This window comes from Thamnophis sirtalis, unplaced genomic scaffold (assembly GCF_051295495.1).
Source record: "Thamnophis sirtalis isolate CommonGarterSnake01/CBP01778 unplaced genomic scaffold, rThaSir2_p1.2 scaffold_11, whole genome shotgun sequence".
Taxonomy (NCBI): domain Eukaryota; kingdom Metazoa; phylum Chordata; class Lepidosauria; order Squamata; family Natricidae; genus Thamnophis; species Thamnophis sirtalis.
In genome coordinates, this window is record NW_028261391.1 from 37,516,341 (window position 1) to 37,533,469 (window position 17,129).

General features: G+C 36.2%; 1 protein-coding gene across 5 annotated transcripts; it reads left to right on the top strand.

The window, feature by feature from the left end:
- The first annotated feature begins 942 nt into the window (after positions 1-942).
- Positions 943-15,764, top strand: ING5 (inhibitor of growth family member 5). 5 transcript variants are annotated; one of them, XM_014060723.2, is made up of 8 exons: positions 943-1,163; positions 3,840-3,911; positions 5,237-5,403; positions 7,172-7,283; positions 7,865-7,958; positions 10,804-10,939; positions 11,635-11,696; positions 12,339-15,764. In XM_014060723.2, the coding sequence occupies exons 1-8, from the start codon at positions 1,124-1,126 to the stop codon at positions 12,376-12,378; spliced, it is 723 nt and encodes a 240-aa protein (XP_013916198.2). In that variant the 5' UTR covers positions 943-1,123; the 3' UTR covers positions 12,379-15,764. The 5 variants fall into 5 exon arrangements, with proteins under 5 accessions (XP_013916198.2, XP_013916197.2, XP_087581673.1 ...); XM_014060722.2 differs by having other exon boundaries at positions 955-1,163; positions 10,801-10,939; XM_087725547.1 differs by having other exon boundaries at positions 958-1,167; positions 10,801-10,939.
- The last annotated feature ends 1,365 nt before the right edge of the window (positions 15,765-17,129 follow it).

Below are 17,129 nucleotides of genomic sequence, written 5' to 3' on the forward strand. Positions count from 1 at the left end.
GCTAGCAGGGAAGCCAATTGCCCGGTGCTTCTTCTCTAAGCTCGCTTTTATTTCTTAACCTACCGTGTTTATTAACCACCAAGTCTTTTTGGGGCTACCTGCTAAAAAATTCCATAGAGTGCAAACAGTCGCCGATTAATTTGCAGGGGGTGGGAAGAACTGCACACGTGTTGCGAGATAGGTTTTAGAAATCATTTTTTTTAAAATACCGGATTCGGGTTGGTAACTCTTTCAAGACAGCGGGAAAAGCGATCGCGGAGGGTTCTGGTGTGCAGTATTTTTATTTAGCCAGAGAACGTCCCAAGATCCATTTGGATATATATCAGAGTATTTTTATTCAGGCTTAGGCACGCCAAACCTCTGCTTCGGACGCCGAAGGCTGAGGACGTGGCACTCCCTCATTTAGCCCCACAACGACCCTGCACGAGATTGGCTGGCTCCAATAAAACCAAGCGGGTAATCGGAAGGATTGGATCTTTTCAAACCATTTCTGCAAGTTAACCATGACAAATAAAAGAGGGGTCTTCAAACTTGGCAACTTTAAGTCCACAAGTGGACTTCAACTCCCAGAACTCTCCAGCCAGCTCTATTTTCACTCCAGGTTTGACAAAACCCTGTTTGCAGAGTTCGCAGCCCGTTTTAAGTTCATTTCTTCTTCGTTGGCGTGTCTTAAGAAAAAAAAAGGGCAGTGACCGGAACAGGACAAGGAGAAAACCCTCTTTACTTTGAAAAAAACAAAACAAATACGAATGGCCACAAAAGGCTTCGAGCCGAGAACGTTAGGCCTCCAAGCTGCGTTCGATAGTAAGCAAAGGCTTGAAGGAGACAAGTGTTTCCTTGCAGGCGCGCCTGGTGGCCATGAAGTACGAACTTCCCAGCGTCCAGCCAACTTCGGCCGCTGGGGGAGAAGCTGTGCCCGGACAGCTCCCGGCGTTCCAGTCCGCGTCCCCGCCTTCTCATTGATAGGCGGCACGGTGGCGGCGCGACCAATCGGTGGCGGCGCCTCATGACTATGCGATGAAAGCTTGGCCGGCCATTGCGAAGGCGCTGGGGTGACAGCGCCAAGCGCGCGACGGCTGAAAGGTGGGCGTCGGCCGGTTGGTTGGCGGTTGGCTGACTCGAGATGGCGGCAGCGGCCTTGTATTTGGAGCACTATCTGGACAGTGAGTGAGTGCGACGTTGGGGAGGGTTGAAGCGCCGCGTGGTCTCGCCGGCTGTTACAGCTGCGTCATAGCCCCGGTGTGTGTGTGTGTTGGGAGGGGGAGCTGCGGAGAGGGATCAACCGGAGAGGTATTTTTGCTGCGTCACACCTCTAACTGGGCGCCGAAAAATACATTCAGCCGGGTCTGGGGCTGTAGTTAATGGTCTTCGCCGGTAGGGGCCGCCTTGGCGCTCTTCGCCCATCAGTGCCACCTGTAAGCTTGTTACACAAACACTTTAAACTTGGAGCATTTTCCCGGCTGACCGCCCCGTTTAGAACAGGGCCCCACGTTCTCCTTGAACAGCGTCGTGGCCGTGGAAGTATTTCCTTTTTCCTGCCTCGCTGCAGGTCGACGCAGTTGCTTAAAGCAGTTTCAAGAGCAAAAGCGATCCCTCTCCTTTAACGATTTCGCTCTTGGAAACAATTGAGCCGTCGCGGATTTTTTTAAAGCGAAGTTGCAATTCTTCTGACTGGCTCAAAAGAGTCCTACCGCAAGCTTCCCTTCAATGTCAATACCGATGAGAGAATTGTGCAAACGTCGGAACCGATGTTATCATTCAGAACTGCAGTGAGGAAAAACTCCCAAGAGGCAACGAGGAAAGAACCAGAAGTCGGCTAGAGTCCAGCATTCACCATCTACAGGTAGTCCTCGACTTACCACACTCCGTTTAGTGACTGTTCGAGGTTATAATAGTGCTGAAAAAAGGGACTTATGACCGTTTTTCACACATACAGCATCCCAGCATCCCAGCAGTCGTGATCAAAATTTGGATATTTACCAATTGGTTCATATTTATGACAGTTGCAGTGGGTCATGTGAATCCCCTTTTATGACCTGACAAGCAAAGTCAACCATGTTCCTAAATTAACAACTACCATGATTCATTTAACAAGAAAGGTTGTAAAATGGGGCAAAACTCACTTAACAAATGTTTCACTTAGCAACATAATTTTGGGGCTCTATTGTCGTAAGTCGAGGACTGCCTGTATAAAGGTTGAGTGGAGAATCTGGTTTGCCCCCCTTGTTAGGCTTATCCATATACCCTCATGGATGTGGATGCCTCATATCCTTGCCTGGAGAAAAGTATGTCCCTACAAATATGTAACGCTCAGGCCTAACATATCGCATCAGTAGAGTTCTCCGAGCTTGGTTTGGGGACCGCTGATACTGAATTATTGCACTAGAAAAGAGCAAAAGAGAAGTTTTGAAGAAATGGAAGACAGATGCTCCTGACATCTGTCTTTGTACTTCCTTTCTGCAGCAAGGGATCTACTGCTTCCTCTACTCTATAAAAAGTATCAAATGTTATGTTCAGTGATTGGTTAGTCTAGGCTCTGGAAAACAGTGCTTGCAACAGGAAAGATGTTGAGTCCTGCTTTTCTCCAGCCCTGAATATGCACTGAACTAGGATTGAAAGTAAGTAGACTATCAGCTTATATTATTGGTCATTTTTTAAATTTTTTCCAAGGAAATGATCATTTTATTACATGAAAACTGAGATGAAAGATGAATGGCAGAGAGATACAACTTGGAGCAAGCAGCTGAAATAATGTGCAGTTCATTGAATTCTCTGAAACTCACATTTTAATTAGAAAAAGGCAAAAGGAAAAAGTTTCAGGAGTGAAATATCACAAAAGTAAATAGATTAATTTAATAAGCTGAAGATATTTCCTTAGAAGCAAGCAAAATATTGGATTTGACAGAGGAGCTAAAGAAAGTAAGAAACCTTGCTATCGCTGGCAGCCCATTTGTAGATATAGTACATGGGAATATCAGCTTCCTGAAAGAGCTGCTGTACAAGATCAATAGTTTCATTACAAAAGAAAGAAGGAAGTGGCATTATTGATATTTTTTCTCTTCAGCCTCCAGAACAGAAATGTCTATGAAACAACAAATTCCCATGGCTGTATGGGATGAGTGATCTTTCAGTATTAGAATTGGAGTCTTGCATGTTGCTGATCTCTTTTATACTTCTCTTCCATATAACAGGGATCGTTCACATAGAAGGTTTTAATGCATTTTCCAGTAGAAAACCACATTCAATCCCTCCTTACTCAGTAATACAGTAAGCTTTGTGAAAAGGGCGGAGCACTGTGAGGATAAGGAATTCTCTCAGATACCCAACAGCATTGATAAAGGGTCCACAGGATTAGAATGTGAAGTGTCAAAGACATCAAATGTACAGAAAATGCTGATGGTAGAAGTAAAGTTGGTGAAAGACTTCTGAGCAATATCTTCTACCATTATCCATAATATTGTTAGAAAACAGGGAAACGGCATGGTGACTTTGCTGCAACTTTAGCTTTTTTGCTTTTCCACCCCGGCTAATATCTTCTGATAACAACGTTTCGGAGACAGCAAGAATGTTAGTGAACAGAACTAGTGAAGTGAGCAGTGTTTATGAGCCCCAATTACCACGTTTAAGTCTCATTCGGAGATTTTAAAGTATTTTGGGCTCTAGAAATATTTATTTTCCAGCCGAACACTGGAACCCATGAGACTAAGCAGCATATACAACTAGGAATGATGTGTGGTGGGAACATATCATAAGGACAGTTACAACTGTTTCTGGTCAGAAATTTAATTTGAATAGGTTTGTGATATGAAAAAAAATCAGTCTTTCTATCTCTTTTTCAGGCATTGAAAACCTGCCCTGTGAATTACAGAGAAACTTCCAACTTATGCGTGAACTGGATCAGAGAACAGAAGGTATATACTAATCCGCAGATCTTTTTCATATAATGCAGGGATATAACTGATAGTTTAGGATCATATGTAGCCTTTGGTCTAATTTAAAAAGCCCTTCGAAAGAGATCAGAATCCTGGTAAGAGATACACATCCTCTCCTATACTTCATTCTTGGAAGAGAGTTAAAAAGTATCAGAAAGAGAACAGGAGAAAAAAGAGGCATTAAGAAAAAAATGACTCTGTACTTTTGGTTCTAGCCCCCATTCACTGTTTGTTTTAAGCTGTATCTTCCATGTTACCTTCAAAGCAATATATTTTTCATTTTGCTCCTAAGAAATAGAGCCTTTAATAGAAAGAAAGATTTCCCATTTTTGATGTAGTGTATATTTTCTTGGTGATAGATTCAGACAGATCTGAGAAGACAAGTTTAAGGACTCATCATACATTTTAAAACTAAAAGTCAATATTATTTTCCTCATCTTGACAATAACAACTGATAAGAATCAAATTATTGAATATTTTATTTTTGTATATGACATGTTTTAAAGAACAAACAAGTCTGGTGCTGCAGTGCTATTCATTAGCAAAAAGTAGTCCATTTCTTTGACTTTGGTCCTCTGCTTGCATATGGGAAACAAGTAGTGTATTTGAATTTATATTATTGGAAAAAAGTTGTTTAAATCCAACTATTTCAGAGATCTGAATACAAAGGGATGTTTCCTTCTACTAGCAGAAATTTAATGTTTTAATCCTCAAAATTATTATTCTAGCCATTTACATTTAGAGAGTCAAATAATACATTAGTCTTTCCTTAACTAGCTGGTTTTTGGAGGCAGAGTGAGATTTTTTTTAGCTCTCCTAATGCTAGTGTTTGCTTAGCATCCCAAATCACATATGCGATATTTAGTAATAGGCTCCATCCATCTGGTAGTATGCTTAAAGATTTTGTGGTAAAGAGATGGTTCCAGTGAGTTAGTGGGTGAAGTAAGTTCTTTGGAGATTTGAGATACTGAAATTTTAAATTGCAGTCCTATACACTTCTAAAATGGCATCTTAGGGTTGGAATTTCCATCCTATATTTTAAAATAAATAAATTTGTATTTAAAATAAAAAATAAGTTTTGTTTTGTATGACTGTTGAAACATTTTAGTTATAAAATACAATTAGATAATTACTGTGTTTATGTGAAAATAAATCCAAATCAGATTAGTAAAACATCCCCTGGTAAATGAACTCCTAATTACAGCATCGAAACATTTTCTTATTTCTTTACTTAGATAATTATTTGAGGCTTTTTGGATTGCAGTTTCAGTTTTATACTTATACTGTTTCTCATTATCCTTCAGACAAGAAAGCAGAAATTGATAGTCTTGCTGCACAATATATTTCAACCGTGCGGGATCTGTCATCAGAGCAAAGAGTAGAAATCTTGCAGAAGATCCAAAATGCTTATACAAAATGCAAAGAATATAGTGATGACAAGGTGCAGTTGGCCATGCAGACCTACGAGATGGTAAGATCAAATAATAGAGCAATAATACTGCAGAAGACCCAAGACAGTGCCTATGTTTGTGACATCTTTTATCTAGCCTTTTAGCTTGTTTTTCAGATGGCAACTTTTAAAAAAATATTTAGGAGCTGTTCACTGACAAATGGAGATGCTGTGCTGGACTTCAGCTAATATCTATCATTATAAATTTTCTGATTCAGGGATTTTGTTTAAGATTGTACTATTTCCTCATTTAATCTTTTGCAGAATGGAGAAATAGTAAAAAATGTGAAGTATAGAATGAATGTGTCTGACAAGACTATATTTGTCAGAAATACATTTATCAAAATTATCTCTTCAGCCATATTTCTGGAGTGGATTATTGATTAGAATTTCATTGAGGAATATATTAACAGCTATGAAACAATTGGTACTCACACATTATATTAAGTCATGATTTTTGACCCTGGTTTATTGACAGCTATAATAACTATATTGTGTATATTTGACATTGAGACATAACTGATAGATTCTACTTAATAAAAAGAATTGCCATTCTTATGATAGTGTTTCCTTCTGCACTTATAGAAAAATGTTACCAATGATGTCTGGGAAAAAAAATTGTAACTACCACATATATTTTGTTACTGCTATGAAGCTTCAGAACAGCTAGCAAGCAGTCTGTTAGCCTGTTAGCTGCATTAGTAAATGAGGAAAAATCTACAAATACTTTGAATGGTTTGTAAAATTATAAAAATATATACAATACATGAATATTGTATATTCATGTATTGTATATATATACATTGTATATTTAAAATTAATTAATGAAATATTGAAAAATTTGACTTCTATATTGTTTATAAATTAAGCATTAATCTATTTGATGCTTTCTTTTTTCTCTTCCTGTTTTTTCTTTGTTTAAAAATGCTTAATTAAAATAAATAATGTAATGGTTGGAAGGGACATTATTAATCATCTAGTGCCGTGATGGTGAACCTATGGCACGTCGCCCCAGCTCAGCTTCACTGCACCTCCCACTGACCAGCTGATTTTTGGGTCTCTGCTACACATTGAGACATGTGCATATGTGCAGGGTGGTAGGAGGGAGTGTTGGGTGGGGGACAGGGCCCTCCCCGCAGCCTGTTTTTGGTCCCAGGAGGCTTCAGGCCCAAAATGGGGAAAGATGCATTGCATTAAGGGTGTGGGGGCACATACTTTTGACACACGAAGAGAAAGGGTTAGCCATCACTGTTCTAATGTAAGAATCCCTTATTATAACATCAGACAGCCATTTAGGCTATGTTTATATTCTTGCAGTGAAAGAGAGTATGCTGCCTCTTGAGACAGTTTGTTCTGTTGTTAAACAGCTATTATGATTAGGAGATTCTCCCTGATATCCAATCAAAATCTGCTTCTTTGTATTTTAAACCTAGTCTTATTTTACCCTAAACATGTATACCCAAACTTCATCTCCTCCCACTTATGACTGCAGGACTATATAACTTTATTGCTAGTATCCTTAAGATTTATATTGATATTGTTTCCTGATTGCTTATTTGTACCCTATGACTATCATGCCTTATGATTCTTGATGAATGTATCTTGTCTTTTTATGTACACTGAGAGCATATGCACCAAAGACAAATTCCTTGTGTGTCCAATCACACTTGGCCAATAAAGAATCCTATTCTATTTAATATTTTAATTACAGAAAAACAGTCTGATTTTTAATTTAAATACTATTTAAATAAATTAAATCAGCTTTGTGGTGTATCTGTTTCTGTTTCAGGTGGACAAGCACATTCGACGGCTAGATGCTGACCTTGCCCGATTTGAAGCTGATCTGAAGGATAAGTTGGAAGGCAGTGATTTTGAAAGCCCTGTGACACAAAACTTAAAAAGTATGGATAATGTGACTAATATGATAGAGACTTTAGAACTTGAATTAATTTTTTAATCAGCCTCAGCCAACAATCTTGGTCTTTAGGGTGTGTACACATATTTGTGTATGGGAAAGTTCGTAATATGTAGACGCATATGACTGATGATGTAATTACACACTCAAATACTGGAATGGAGAAAGAAAAGGTTATATCTGACCAAACATGATTTAAGAGATAAATTGTCCTCAGAAGAGAAAAATGAGAAAGATCCAAGGATGCAATTTTTCTGATTCGGCATGTCTACATAATCAGTGCTATGGGGCAGTAATAAGCTATAGGAGCAGCTTGGTTTGTATCAATATGCTTCCTTTATGATTGGAGAGGAGGGAAGCGTATTAATGTGGCCTTGAAGAAAGTGCCTTATAATGGCACTTCCTATAAGAAAAACTTACTCCTTGCTTGGATTCCTATGAGAAAAATTTTCAATTGAAAATGGCATTGGAGAAAAGCCTCCTGTGATAATATTAATACACACATGTCTAAAAACAAAATCATATTATTTTCTTAATAATGTACTTAACAAAAATACTTTTTTTAAGAGGGAAGAATTCCAAAGGATAAGAAAAACTCCCGTGGTCGAGGCCGGCGGACATCAGAGGAAGATGCTCCAGTAAAAAAGAAACCAAAACGAAGGTTAGAAATTAGTACAGACTATAGGCAAGAGTTTTTGGATTTGGGTGCCCCCCCCCCCCCCCCCCAGTCAACTTACAGTAGAAACACTTTTTCATTCCAGACTCCATGGAAGTATTCTAGGGGAAGTATGTTTGGATTATAGCTTTTGGTGAGAAGGAAAAATCCTATTCAGACAAAAGATTTCAAGATTATTCAAATTGGATCTTTCAGTCTACAGAGAGTGGACAGAAACGAGTAAAGCTTAGGAACCCAATCTCTGAATAACTAATCAAAAGCAAGAAAGTTTTTTCAGGTGGGCTTAAAAAGAGAAGGGAAACTCCATTTTGCTTTTGTTTTTTGCCTTCAGTTTTGGCTGGTTCAGATTGTTCTTTTTAAAAAAAAAACAATCTGACAAGGGTTGGAGAATGAGCAAAAAACAGCTATTTGTAATATCAATCCCTAGTTTAAATATCCTACTCACATAGAGTAGTGCCAGTGTGTTTGGGGTAAAAAATTAAGCATTGGTTGCAGTTGTAGCATATGGGCAAAATGTGCCCAAACTAATTGGTACTGTCCATACCTTTAGCAGGAAATACTTAATGTGACACGTGTCATTAAGGTGCTCGTCTAGACTGCACTCTTAACCACAGCTCCAAAATGGCTTATTTTATTTTTGTTGACCTCCCTTTTGCTGCCAGTTTTTGGTAAGGCTGGTAGGCAAGTTGAAACCAGATCAAAGCTATCTGGCAGGAAAGTGGTATTTTTTATCAGAAAACTTTCAAATGTGGTATGGAGAAATAGGCCAAGAGAGTACAATGGCTATTTTCCAGCAGGTAAGGGAAGGTACATTGAAAGGAAGAGGAACAGAGGAAGCAAGTGAGCTACGAGGAAGAGGGAGGCAGCAGAAGAGGGGGGAAAATCCCTTATTCTTCTCTGTTTCCCAATTGCTGCAAGTGCAAAGTGGTACCTCTATGTAAAGACAGTGACTCCACCTGCTTCATCTGAGGCATGGCAAGTGGATTGTTGTGAAATGGGAGAAAAACAGGTTCTCAGGGGTTGCCTGGAGAAGTCATTCAGCTGGTAACCTAGTATATACCTTCCCTATAATTCCTAAAAACATAATACAATACAATACAATAGCAGAGTTGGAAGGGACCTTGGAGGTCTTCTAGTCCAAACCCCTGCCTAGGCAGGAAACCCTATACTGTTTCAGACAAATGGCTATCCAACATCTTCTTAAAGACTTCCCGTGTTGGGGCATGTGAAAGCTTTGCTTGACCAAAGCTATGGTGGACAACAAAGGTTAATATCTGTGGGCCAGTCTGGTGATGCCCACTGCTTACAAAAGATTGCAGTTTGGAATGTACAAGGAATAAATAGAAAGCATTAAGGAGTGAAATGAATGAAAGAACATTGATAATTATGTAATAGATCTGAATGAAGGTGATCACATCTTGTGCAATGGGGCTGATGGATACTACAATGAGATTAAGTTACAAGTTTAATTATGAATGAAACTAGGTATCATAAAGATACCAATGGCATCATCTAAATGATTGCAAATGCACATTGAAATAGAAAACCATAGGTTTGTGACACTTTGTCTTATGCTGCATTGAATAAAGTGGAAGAGAATAATTTTATTGGGTGACATGAATTTATGAGTGGGAGCAAGGCAAAACAGTACAGAAAATTGTTTAAGCTATTCAAAAACCAATGATGGTGTCTTTCTGCTATGTATCATCTTTGAAAAAGATTTGTTGATAATAACATTTAAACATGAAATCATACATATTTGTATCCTGAAATGTTATTCCAGGGATTTCAAGAGTCTTGTCTTGTTCATCTTCTTTTTTCTAAAGAATAAAACATACCGAAATAGTTTCTCTTCATAGAATTTACTTTCCAGCTCTTTGATCACTCTCATAGCCTTTCTGAATCCATTGCAGTATCTTGAACTCTTTCTTGTTTATTAATATTGTATTAAATTTTATTTCTGGCTTTGAAACATTAGTGATACAGTAGTCCTCGACTTAGGATCGCAACTGAGCCTAAAAAAAATTGTATTAAGTGAGACTGTTAAGTGAGTTTTGCCCCATTTTACAACCTTTCCTGTCACAGTTGCTAAGTGAATCACTGCAGTTGTTAATTTAGCAACACAGTTGTTAACTGAATCTGGTTTGCTTTCCATTGACTTTGCTTGTCATTTAGTCGCAAGGGCGATCACATGAACCCAGGACACTGCAACTATCATGAGTCAGTTGCCAAGCATCTAAATGTTGATCATGTGACCATGGGAATGCTACAATAGTTGTAAATGTGAAAAACGATTGTTACTTTTGTCAGTGCCGTTCTAACTTTGAATGGTCACTAAACAAATGGTTGTAAGTCAAGGACTACTTGTACTATTTTATTTTGTCTGCAGGCTTTTAAGCCTGCTCTCATCTTTTCTTTCAAGTCATTAATAAAAATGTTGAGAAATAGAAGGGATATTGACTACTTAATTGTCAACCCATCCAGATTCTTGCCAATTTGCTAATCAGAATATCATGGAATACTTTTTTTTTTGCTGAAATTGTAGATTGTAGAAGTTTATTTATATGCCGCCCTTTTCCCTGGGGGGACTCAGGGCGGCTCACAACCAAAGGGGGGGGGGGGAGACAAACTTTAACATCATGATATAGGATGCACAGCATTCTCATAATTCATTAAGGATATTTGTTGATTTAAAAAAATGCAATAGAGTTAGTTTGGCAAGACTTTAATTCAGTTTTTAAACCCCTTCTAGTTAATGACAAACTCTTAACATTGTGAATTACTGAGTCACTGCCATTCACCCAGTTCCATTGAATTTATATCATAGCAGATCTGAATTAGCTGATACCATCCTATCGGTTCACCCTTCTGATGTCTTGGACATGCCAGTGGATCCCAATGAACCCACATACTGCTTGTGTCATCAAGTATCTTACGGAGAAATGATTGGGTGTGATAACCCTGATGTGAGTATTGAAATCAACCAAAATATGACAAATGGTATTCATTTGTACTATGAGTTGAAATTTGCTGTCTAAACAAAAAACAACTGCTAGTCCAGTATAGGATTCTTCATAAAATCACAAACCCATCCCTAGTTCTTGAAAAGTGTTGGAACATTGAGTTATCTTGTACCCTTCCAGAAAATACAATTTATTTTGCAAAAAATTGTATTGCAAATGTGGAAGAAGCAGCACTGTAGGAGCTATTTAAAATTACACTGATATTTAGGTTTGAAGGAAAGAAAAAGAAGATGCAAAGCAAAAAAAATCAGTCATAGTAACACCATGGAGAGTTTCTGCAGACTTTATTTGTTACACAATTTTGGAAAAGTTCAATTATATTTTTTAATTTTAAATCTATACATTAACGTTCTCTGCATATCATTGCTCCATATTTTATATTACATAGCTCTCACAAATACACAGAATACATATTACTATGAAATCATGAACATATCATCAGATAATGCACTCCTGTTTCCTTTGCTGTAAAGAATAAGCCAAGTAATTCCACAATGTCAGCATTTTGCAAGAATATTGTAATAAAATTTGCTATTCTGCATATCATATGGAAGGACTAGGTAGCCAAATTCATGTTGCTCATAAGACTGATGAGGAAAACAAAAAGCCATTCATCTTTTTTTCAACCCCCAATATAGTGTCCAATTGAATGGTTTCACTTTGCTTGTGTGGATCTCACGACCAAACCCAAAGGAAAATGGTATGTACCATGAATTGTTTACTTTTTGTTCTATTTTCTTCATAGGTCCTTTGTCCCAAGAAGGTTGAAAATACTGTTGCCAAGATATATTTGATTCAGTGCTTTCTAAATAATTGTGGAAAAGCTATCCTTTGATATGTGAGCTTATAATATAAGGTGATATTTCCTCAATCTAGCAACCTTCTGAATGTGCTGGAAATTATAGTCTCAACATATCTATCAGTTACCAATTTAGGGAAAAGTGGTCTGATGCAATTACTGTAAGCGTATTTGTTGGGAAACATATTCCACTGAATTTAGGGATGTATATCATTCAGCACATTGCTGTATGAAGAAATTAATCCTTTATTTGCAAATATCACTGAAATCTATATTGGCAAATTAAAAAAACTACATATCCACACATGTAATATACAGTAAATATCTTATGTGGTTCTAAGATGTTAGTACAGATCTTACATACAGAGATATGTGTATGTATTGAACGAATGAAAATAGGGGAAGTGAATATGTGTGATAATATTGATAGGGGATATGAGACTTCCAGTGGTCTTTATATATTTATAAATCAATTCATTCCTTTGTCAAGTAATAGTGGTTTCATAGAAGTGTTTTGGGCTAAATATGCTTCTCTTCTTTTAGGTACTGTCCTCGCTGTGCGCAGGAGAAGAAGAAGAAGTAGAAATGATATATAGTATGAAAAAAAAAAGTTTTAATATATTCATATGTTGCAGTATTTTGTTTTCATCACCAACCCATCTTGTCTGGCCTGAAATAATGCAGTAGGCAGGTGTTCTTTTTATTAGCCATGTGAATGTTAAAAGTGATGATACAGGAAGTTCATTAGTGATGATTATTTGGGTTACAAAAGTACACTTCGTCATTACAATCAAAGATATGAAATACTCAAGAAAAGATCTGCACTGGAATTTCTTATATACTGAAACCTGTGAAAACTGCCTGTGGCCTTTCATGTGAATAAGATAGCATCTTTTGTTGTCACAAAATGTAGTCACTTTGGGAAGCTTTCACCAGTGCCATTTCACTGGCAGAATGACATGTTTTCTCTTGTATTTTCCAATGCATCCTCTAAAATTATTTTAGAGATTTGGAATGAGCATTGGGAAATCAGTTCAGAATGAAGTAAGAGTCCTGTTATGTGAGAAGAATAGGCTTGCATAATTTTTTATGCAAACCTTTGCTTTGCACAATAAATGTATGAAGTCTTTTAAATCTAGTATCAATATCTTTATCATTGTTGATAAGATGTAGAATCACATAGTTCACTTTTTTAGGTAGATTTTCCATTTGCATAACATTTGATTCTGTCGAGTGGGTTGAGATTTTTCAGTGTACAATTTTGCCACTTTGGAAATAAGTTTGCAAAGTTATATTTTACAAAATTGATTGGGGGTATTCACAATGCTTATTTCAAAATGCATATTGATTCTGTGTACTGTCCCCTCTGAACTTCATTCTGGTTTCACTGAAACTGGATGCATTGCTCTCATTCCTGCTGATAAGCAATACCTGTGATATTAGTATAGCATAAATCCCTCATAAAATAAGATTTAATATTTTAAAATAAGTTTGGATTAATAAAGGACCAGGAAAATTAGTTTTCAGGGAATAACAGTTTTAGAAAATGAGATGTTTCCATAACTGCACAAAAGTGTTTGACAGAGTGTTATGCAGTATGTTCATGTTGTGACTTCACTGAGATACTTTCTACTACCCACTGTAAATATTAGCATTCTTTTCTGATTTTCTCAGGTAAGAGATAGGCATTCCCCCCCCCAACACACACACACACACCCCACACAACTTTTTGTTGTCCATTCTCTCATAGGTAGGTAAAGGTTTGCATGCTTTTGTATGATTCATGAACCCGACAATTCTGTCAGCTAGACGAAAACATAAATACACTTGTTCGCCAGGGATTCTACCATACAACCTTCAGCTTTTAAATAGTATATTTTAATTTTTAAAAAAATTAAAAGTGAAGTCAGTTTAAATGGGAGGAATGCGCTTTTGAGAATATTCAGTTGCCTAATTTGCTAGAATTGGTTTTAGCTTGTAATGTAAAAATGGTTGCCAGAAATGTTAGCAATCAGTACCTTTCTTTAAACAATTGTCACCATTACATCTGCAGTATCAAAATGAACCCCATTTCAATCTGGAAAAGATGATCTCTAGAATGTTGCAAAACCCTCAAAACTGTTAGTTTACATTTAGAAAAAGAACTTGGTTTTTATTATGGAAAGAATGCAAATTCTTATAGTTTTATACACACAATTTTGTAGTTACTAATGCAGTTCAGTTACAATATTCTTTGTACCATTTTATGTTTTCTTAACTCTACTTGCTTTCTAAAAGTGCAAACTGCATTATTTTCCTAAGAAGGAGAGAAGAAATAACATTGTAGTATTCATGTCATAGGGTCCTTGTATGCTTCTGAAATGTCATGTTGCTATACAGTGGTACTTCGGTAGTCATTGGTTCTGGGAGGCGCAGAACCTTTTCCCCCAAAAAAGGAGTAATGTCAATAAATTTAATATGTTACCAAACCAAAAACAATGCACATTTTAAGTCAATATGTAAAAAGCTAGGATTGTATATCATTCCTTTACATGAGCAACAAACCTAAAAATTAATAAATAAATTAAATAAAATAAAACTTCACTCTAACTACTGATGAGGAAAAAAGTACAAAAATACACAAAATGACCACAGAAGCTAAGACTGCAAGGGGATGTGCACAGGGCAAGGGCTATCACAGGTCACCCTTTGTTTTGGCTGGAAAAGTTAGTGAATCATGAGGCAACTGACACCTTGTGTGTTGAGTCCCAAACAAACAACTACCAGTACAAAATTTTCTCGTCAGAATGCATCAAGTACCAAATTTGATGAGTTTCAAAGCAGTTGAGTACCAAGGTACCACTGTATAGTGTTCTGTTTTCAATATTAAGGAATTTTAGAAGACAGGCTTTGTACCAAGTCTCTGCACTAAGTTATGGTAAATTCCTAGAAGAGAGCAAAAGATAAAGGTGAAATTGTGGGTGTATATTCATCTGCTATAAAATAAAGTGTGCCTCTGTAGGTAGCGATGCATCAGTTGACTAATCTTTTAAAGTCTGCCAGATGCTTGGTAATTCTGTTTTACAATTGTATCATTAAAAAAACATTGAGTACCATTTTGGGATTCTTGAGCATTGTTACATAGTTTTTATAATAGCGCCAAGTCACAGTTTTTCTAGCCTCCAATAAAACAGTTATTATGCATTCTTATTGACAGCAGTTTTTGTAAGAATTCACATACTAGTAGTTCAGTTATTAACAAATAGTAATTATGGCTTTTAACCTTCCATTCCAGATTTAGAAGAAAGTGACATTATACTACAATAGCAATTACTTTTAAATTATGTTTTTCCTGTCAGTAAAGTATTATAGATTGATAGTAAAGGCTCTTTTTATGTAATACCAACAATTACTGCTGCTACATAGTTCCAGAAGCAAATTAGATGAATTTATCATAAACAAGATTGAAACTCATTCTTCAGTCCCAAAGAATTAGGTATTTAGTAGGAGTGAGTGAATGAGTAAAATTTCACCATCCCATTTTTGAAAAATTGTATTGGACTGAGCAATTATTCCATGTTGACTTGTCTATATTGAAAGGCTTTGCATTGATTCCAACTAGTTTATATTTGAAGTTTTAAAATACTTATTGGTTTTGAACTTGTCACCTTGATTCTTGTCTTTTGAGAAACTATTCTGAATGTTGCTTGTACAGTATCTTGTTTCATTATTGAAACTTGAATGTGAGGAGCTAGATACATGTTTTAAAAAATAAAGAAACTCCACTTTTAAAAAAAAATGTTATCTTTTCCCCATTGTTCTTCATAAATAAATGTCACAGCATAAATTTTCTAGTCATAGCTCTAGGTTTATGTTTTCTTTGTAAATGAAGAGAATATTATAAATCTTTTTATTAAAATGTGAAATGTATTTTTGATCATGTTATGGATATATTAGGTATATTATAAATAAAGTATTTTTGAGAACAAATATATGGACATGTTTGGTTTGTTTCTGAGAAAGAAAATAGTGCACAAACTAGAAGTGAATTTGTTTGCAAACAAAATTCTATCTATCTATCTAGATATCTATCTCTATCTAGGGTTTGAAGTTATGCTTCAAAGTTCTTGGGAAGAAAACTCAGTTGCGTAGTTGACTCTTACTTTAAGCTCCATTCCAGAAGCCCTTTGAATGTTTACATTTCACTTTTATGCTTTACACCAAATTTGGAATATAACTGGTACTTGAAATGGAATTAACCCACTTTCACCACTGTATAACATCATCATATAGAAAACTATGGAAGAAGAATCATTGGCTTTGATCAGTTTCATTCCATTCTTGTTCAAAACATCTAACTTAAAGATTGTACATTGATGGCATAACCACTTTGAACACACTTCTATCCATTATTTCCAGTCACAATATTTAATTTCCTCTCTATTTTAAAGAGTAAAATTCAGGTCTTACTATTCTAATGATTATCTCCCTGCATTGGATGATTTATCAGATCAATACTTCCTTTAGATCATTACAGGATTTTGTAATCCTCCACTTAAGCTTTATATTTCTAAATTTGACTTTCATTTTAGTTGGAGAGTTTAAATCCAAGTAAAATTCTGATGACAAATCTCTTTGCAAGTCAGTTCACTTCAATCTTTTATTATGGCTAGACACTAAAATAGAAATTAAAACATTAAAATAAAATAGAACAAAACATAATGGTTATTGGAATTAATGGGATCATCAATGGTAGCCAAGGTCTGCCTAACTTTACAGATAGTATAACAGAATTTAGCTATGTTCAGAGATGGTAATAACTATGTAGAAGAAATCAGAATTTATGTGATATTTTTCTGTGGTAAGGAGATGCGAGTCTGAGCACTTACAGAGGGTGCAATGTAACAGGATAAGAGCCATGGTTTGAATGATCCCTTGTACACACTGGCACATTCTCTGCTCACATGGGACCTCCAGTATGATTGCCTTGTGGAGTGTTTTAATGTGCTCAAGTTTTTTTAAAATTTAAACTAAATGTTTATGCTGATAAACATAAATATCATAAAGCATGATAACATTTTTCAAACTTCGTTGGAAAAGGAAAGATGATAGAAAAATATGTTTACAATTTAGTTTAAATAAAAATGAAATAAAATTGTTTTTGGAATTCACTGGGCTGTAGATTAATTAAAGCAGTGCAGGGTAGAGAGAATCCTAGAACAGGTAGCACTATCATTAACTTACAATTTCTTGATTTTAATGGCATTATCTTAACCCGGAATGCTAGCTTAGTAAAATCTAGCATGGTAGCTACGATCCAGTAAGAGTGATCTAACAGCACAGCTTGTGCCAACT

What these genes read in the sequence shown, in the direction of transcription:
- ING5 (XM_014060722.2), top strand. Translation starts at nt 1,124, where the DNA reads ATGGCGGCAGCGGCCTTGTATTTGGAGCACTATCTGGACA. An exon ending in TTTGGAGCACTATCTGGACA is followed by an intron (nt 1,164 to 3,839) that starts GTGAGTGAGTGC and finishes TCTCTTTTTCAG; the next exon opens with GCATTGAAAACCTGCCCTGT. An exon ending in TTGGGTGTGATAACCCTGAT is followed by an intron (nt 10,940 to 11,634) that starts GTGAGTATTGAA and finishes CCCCCAATATAG; the next exon opens with TGTCCAATTGAATGGTTTCA.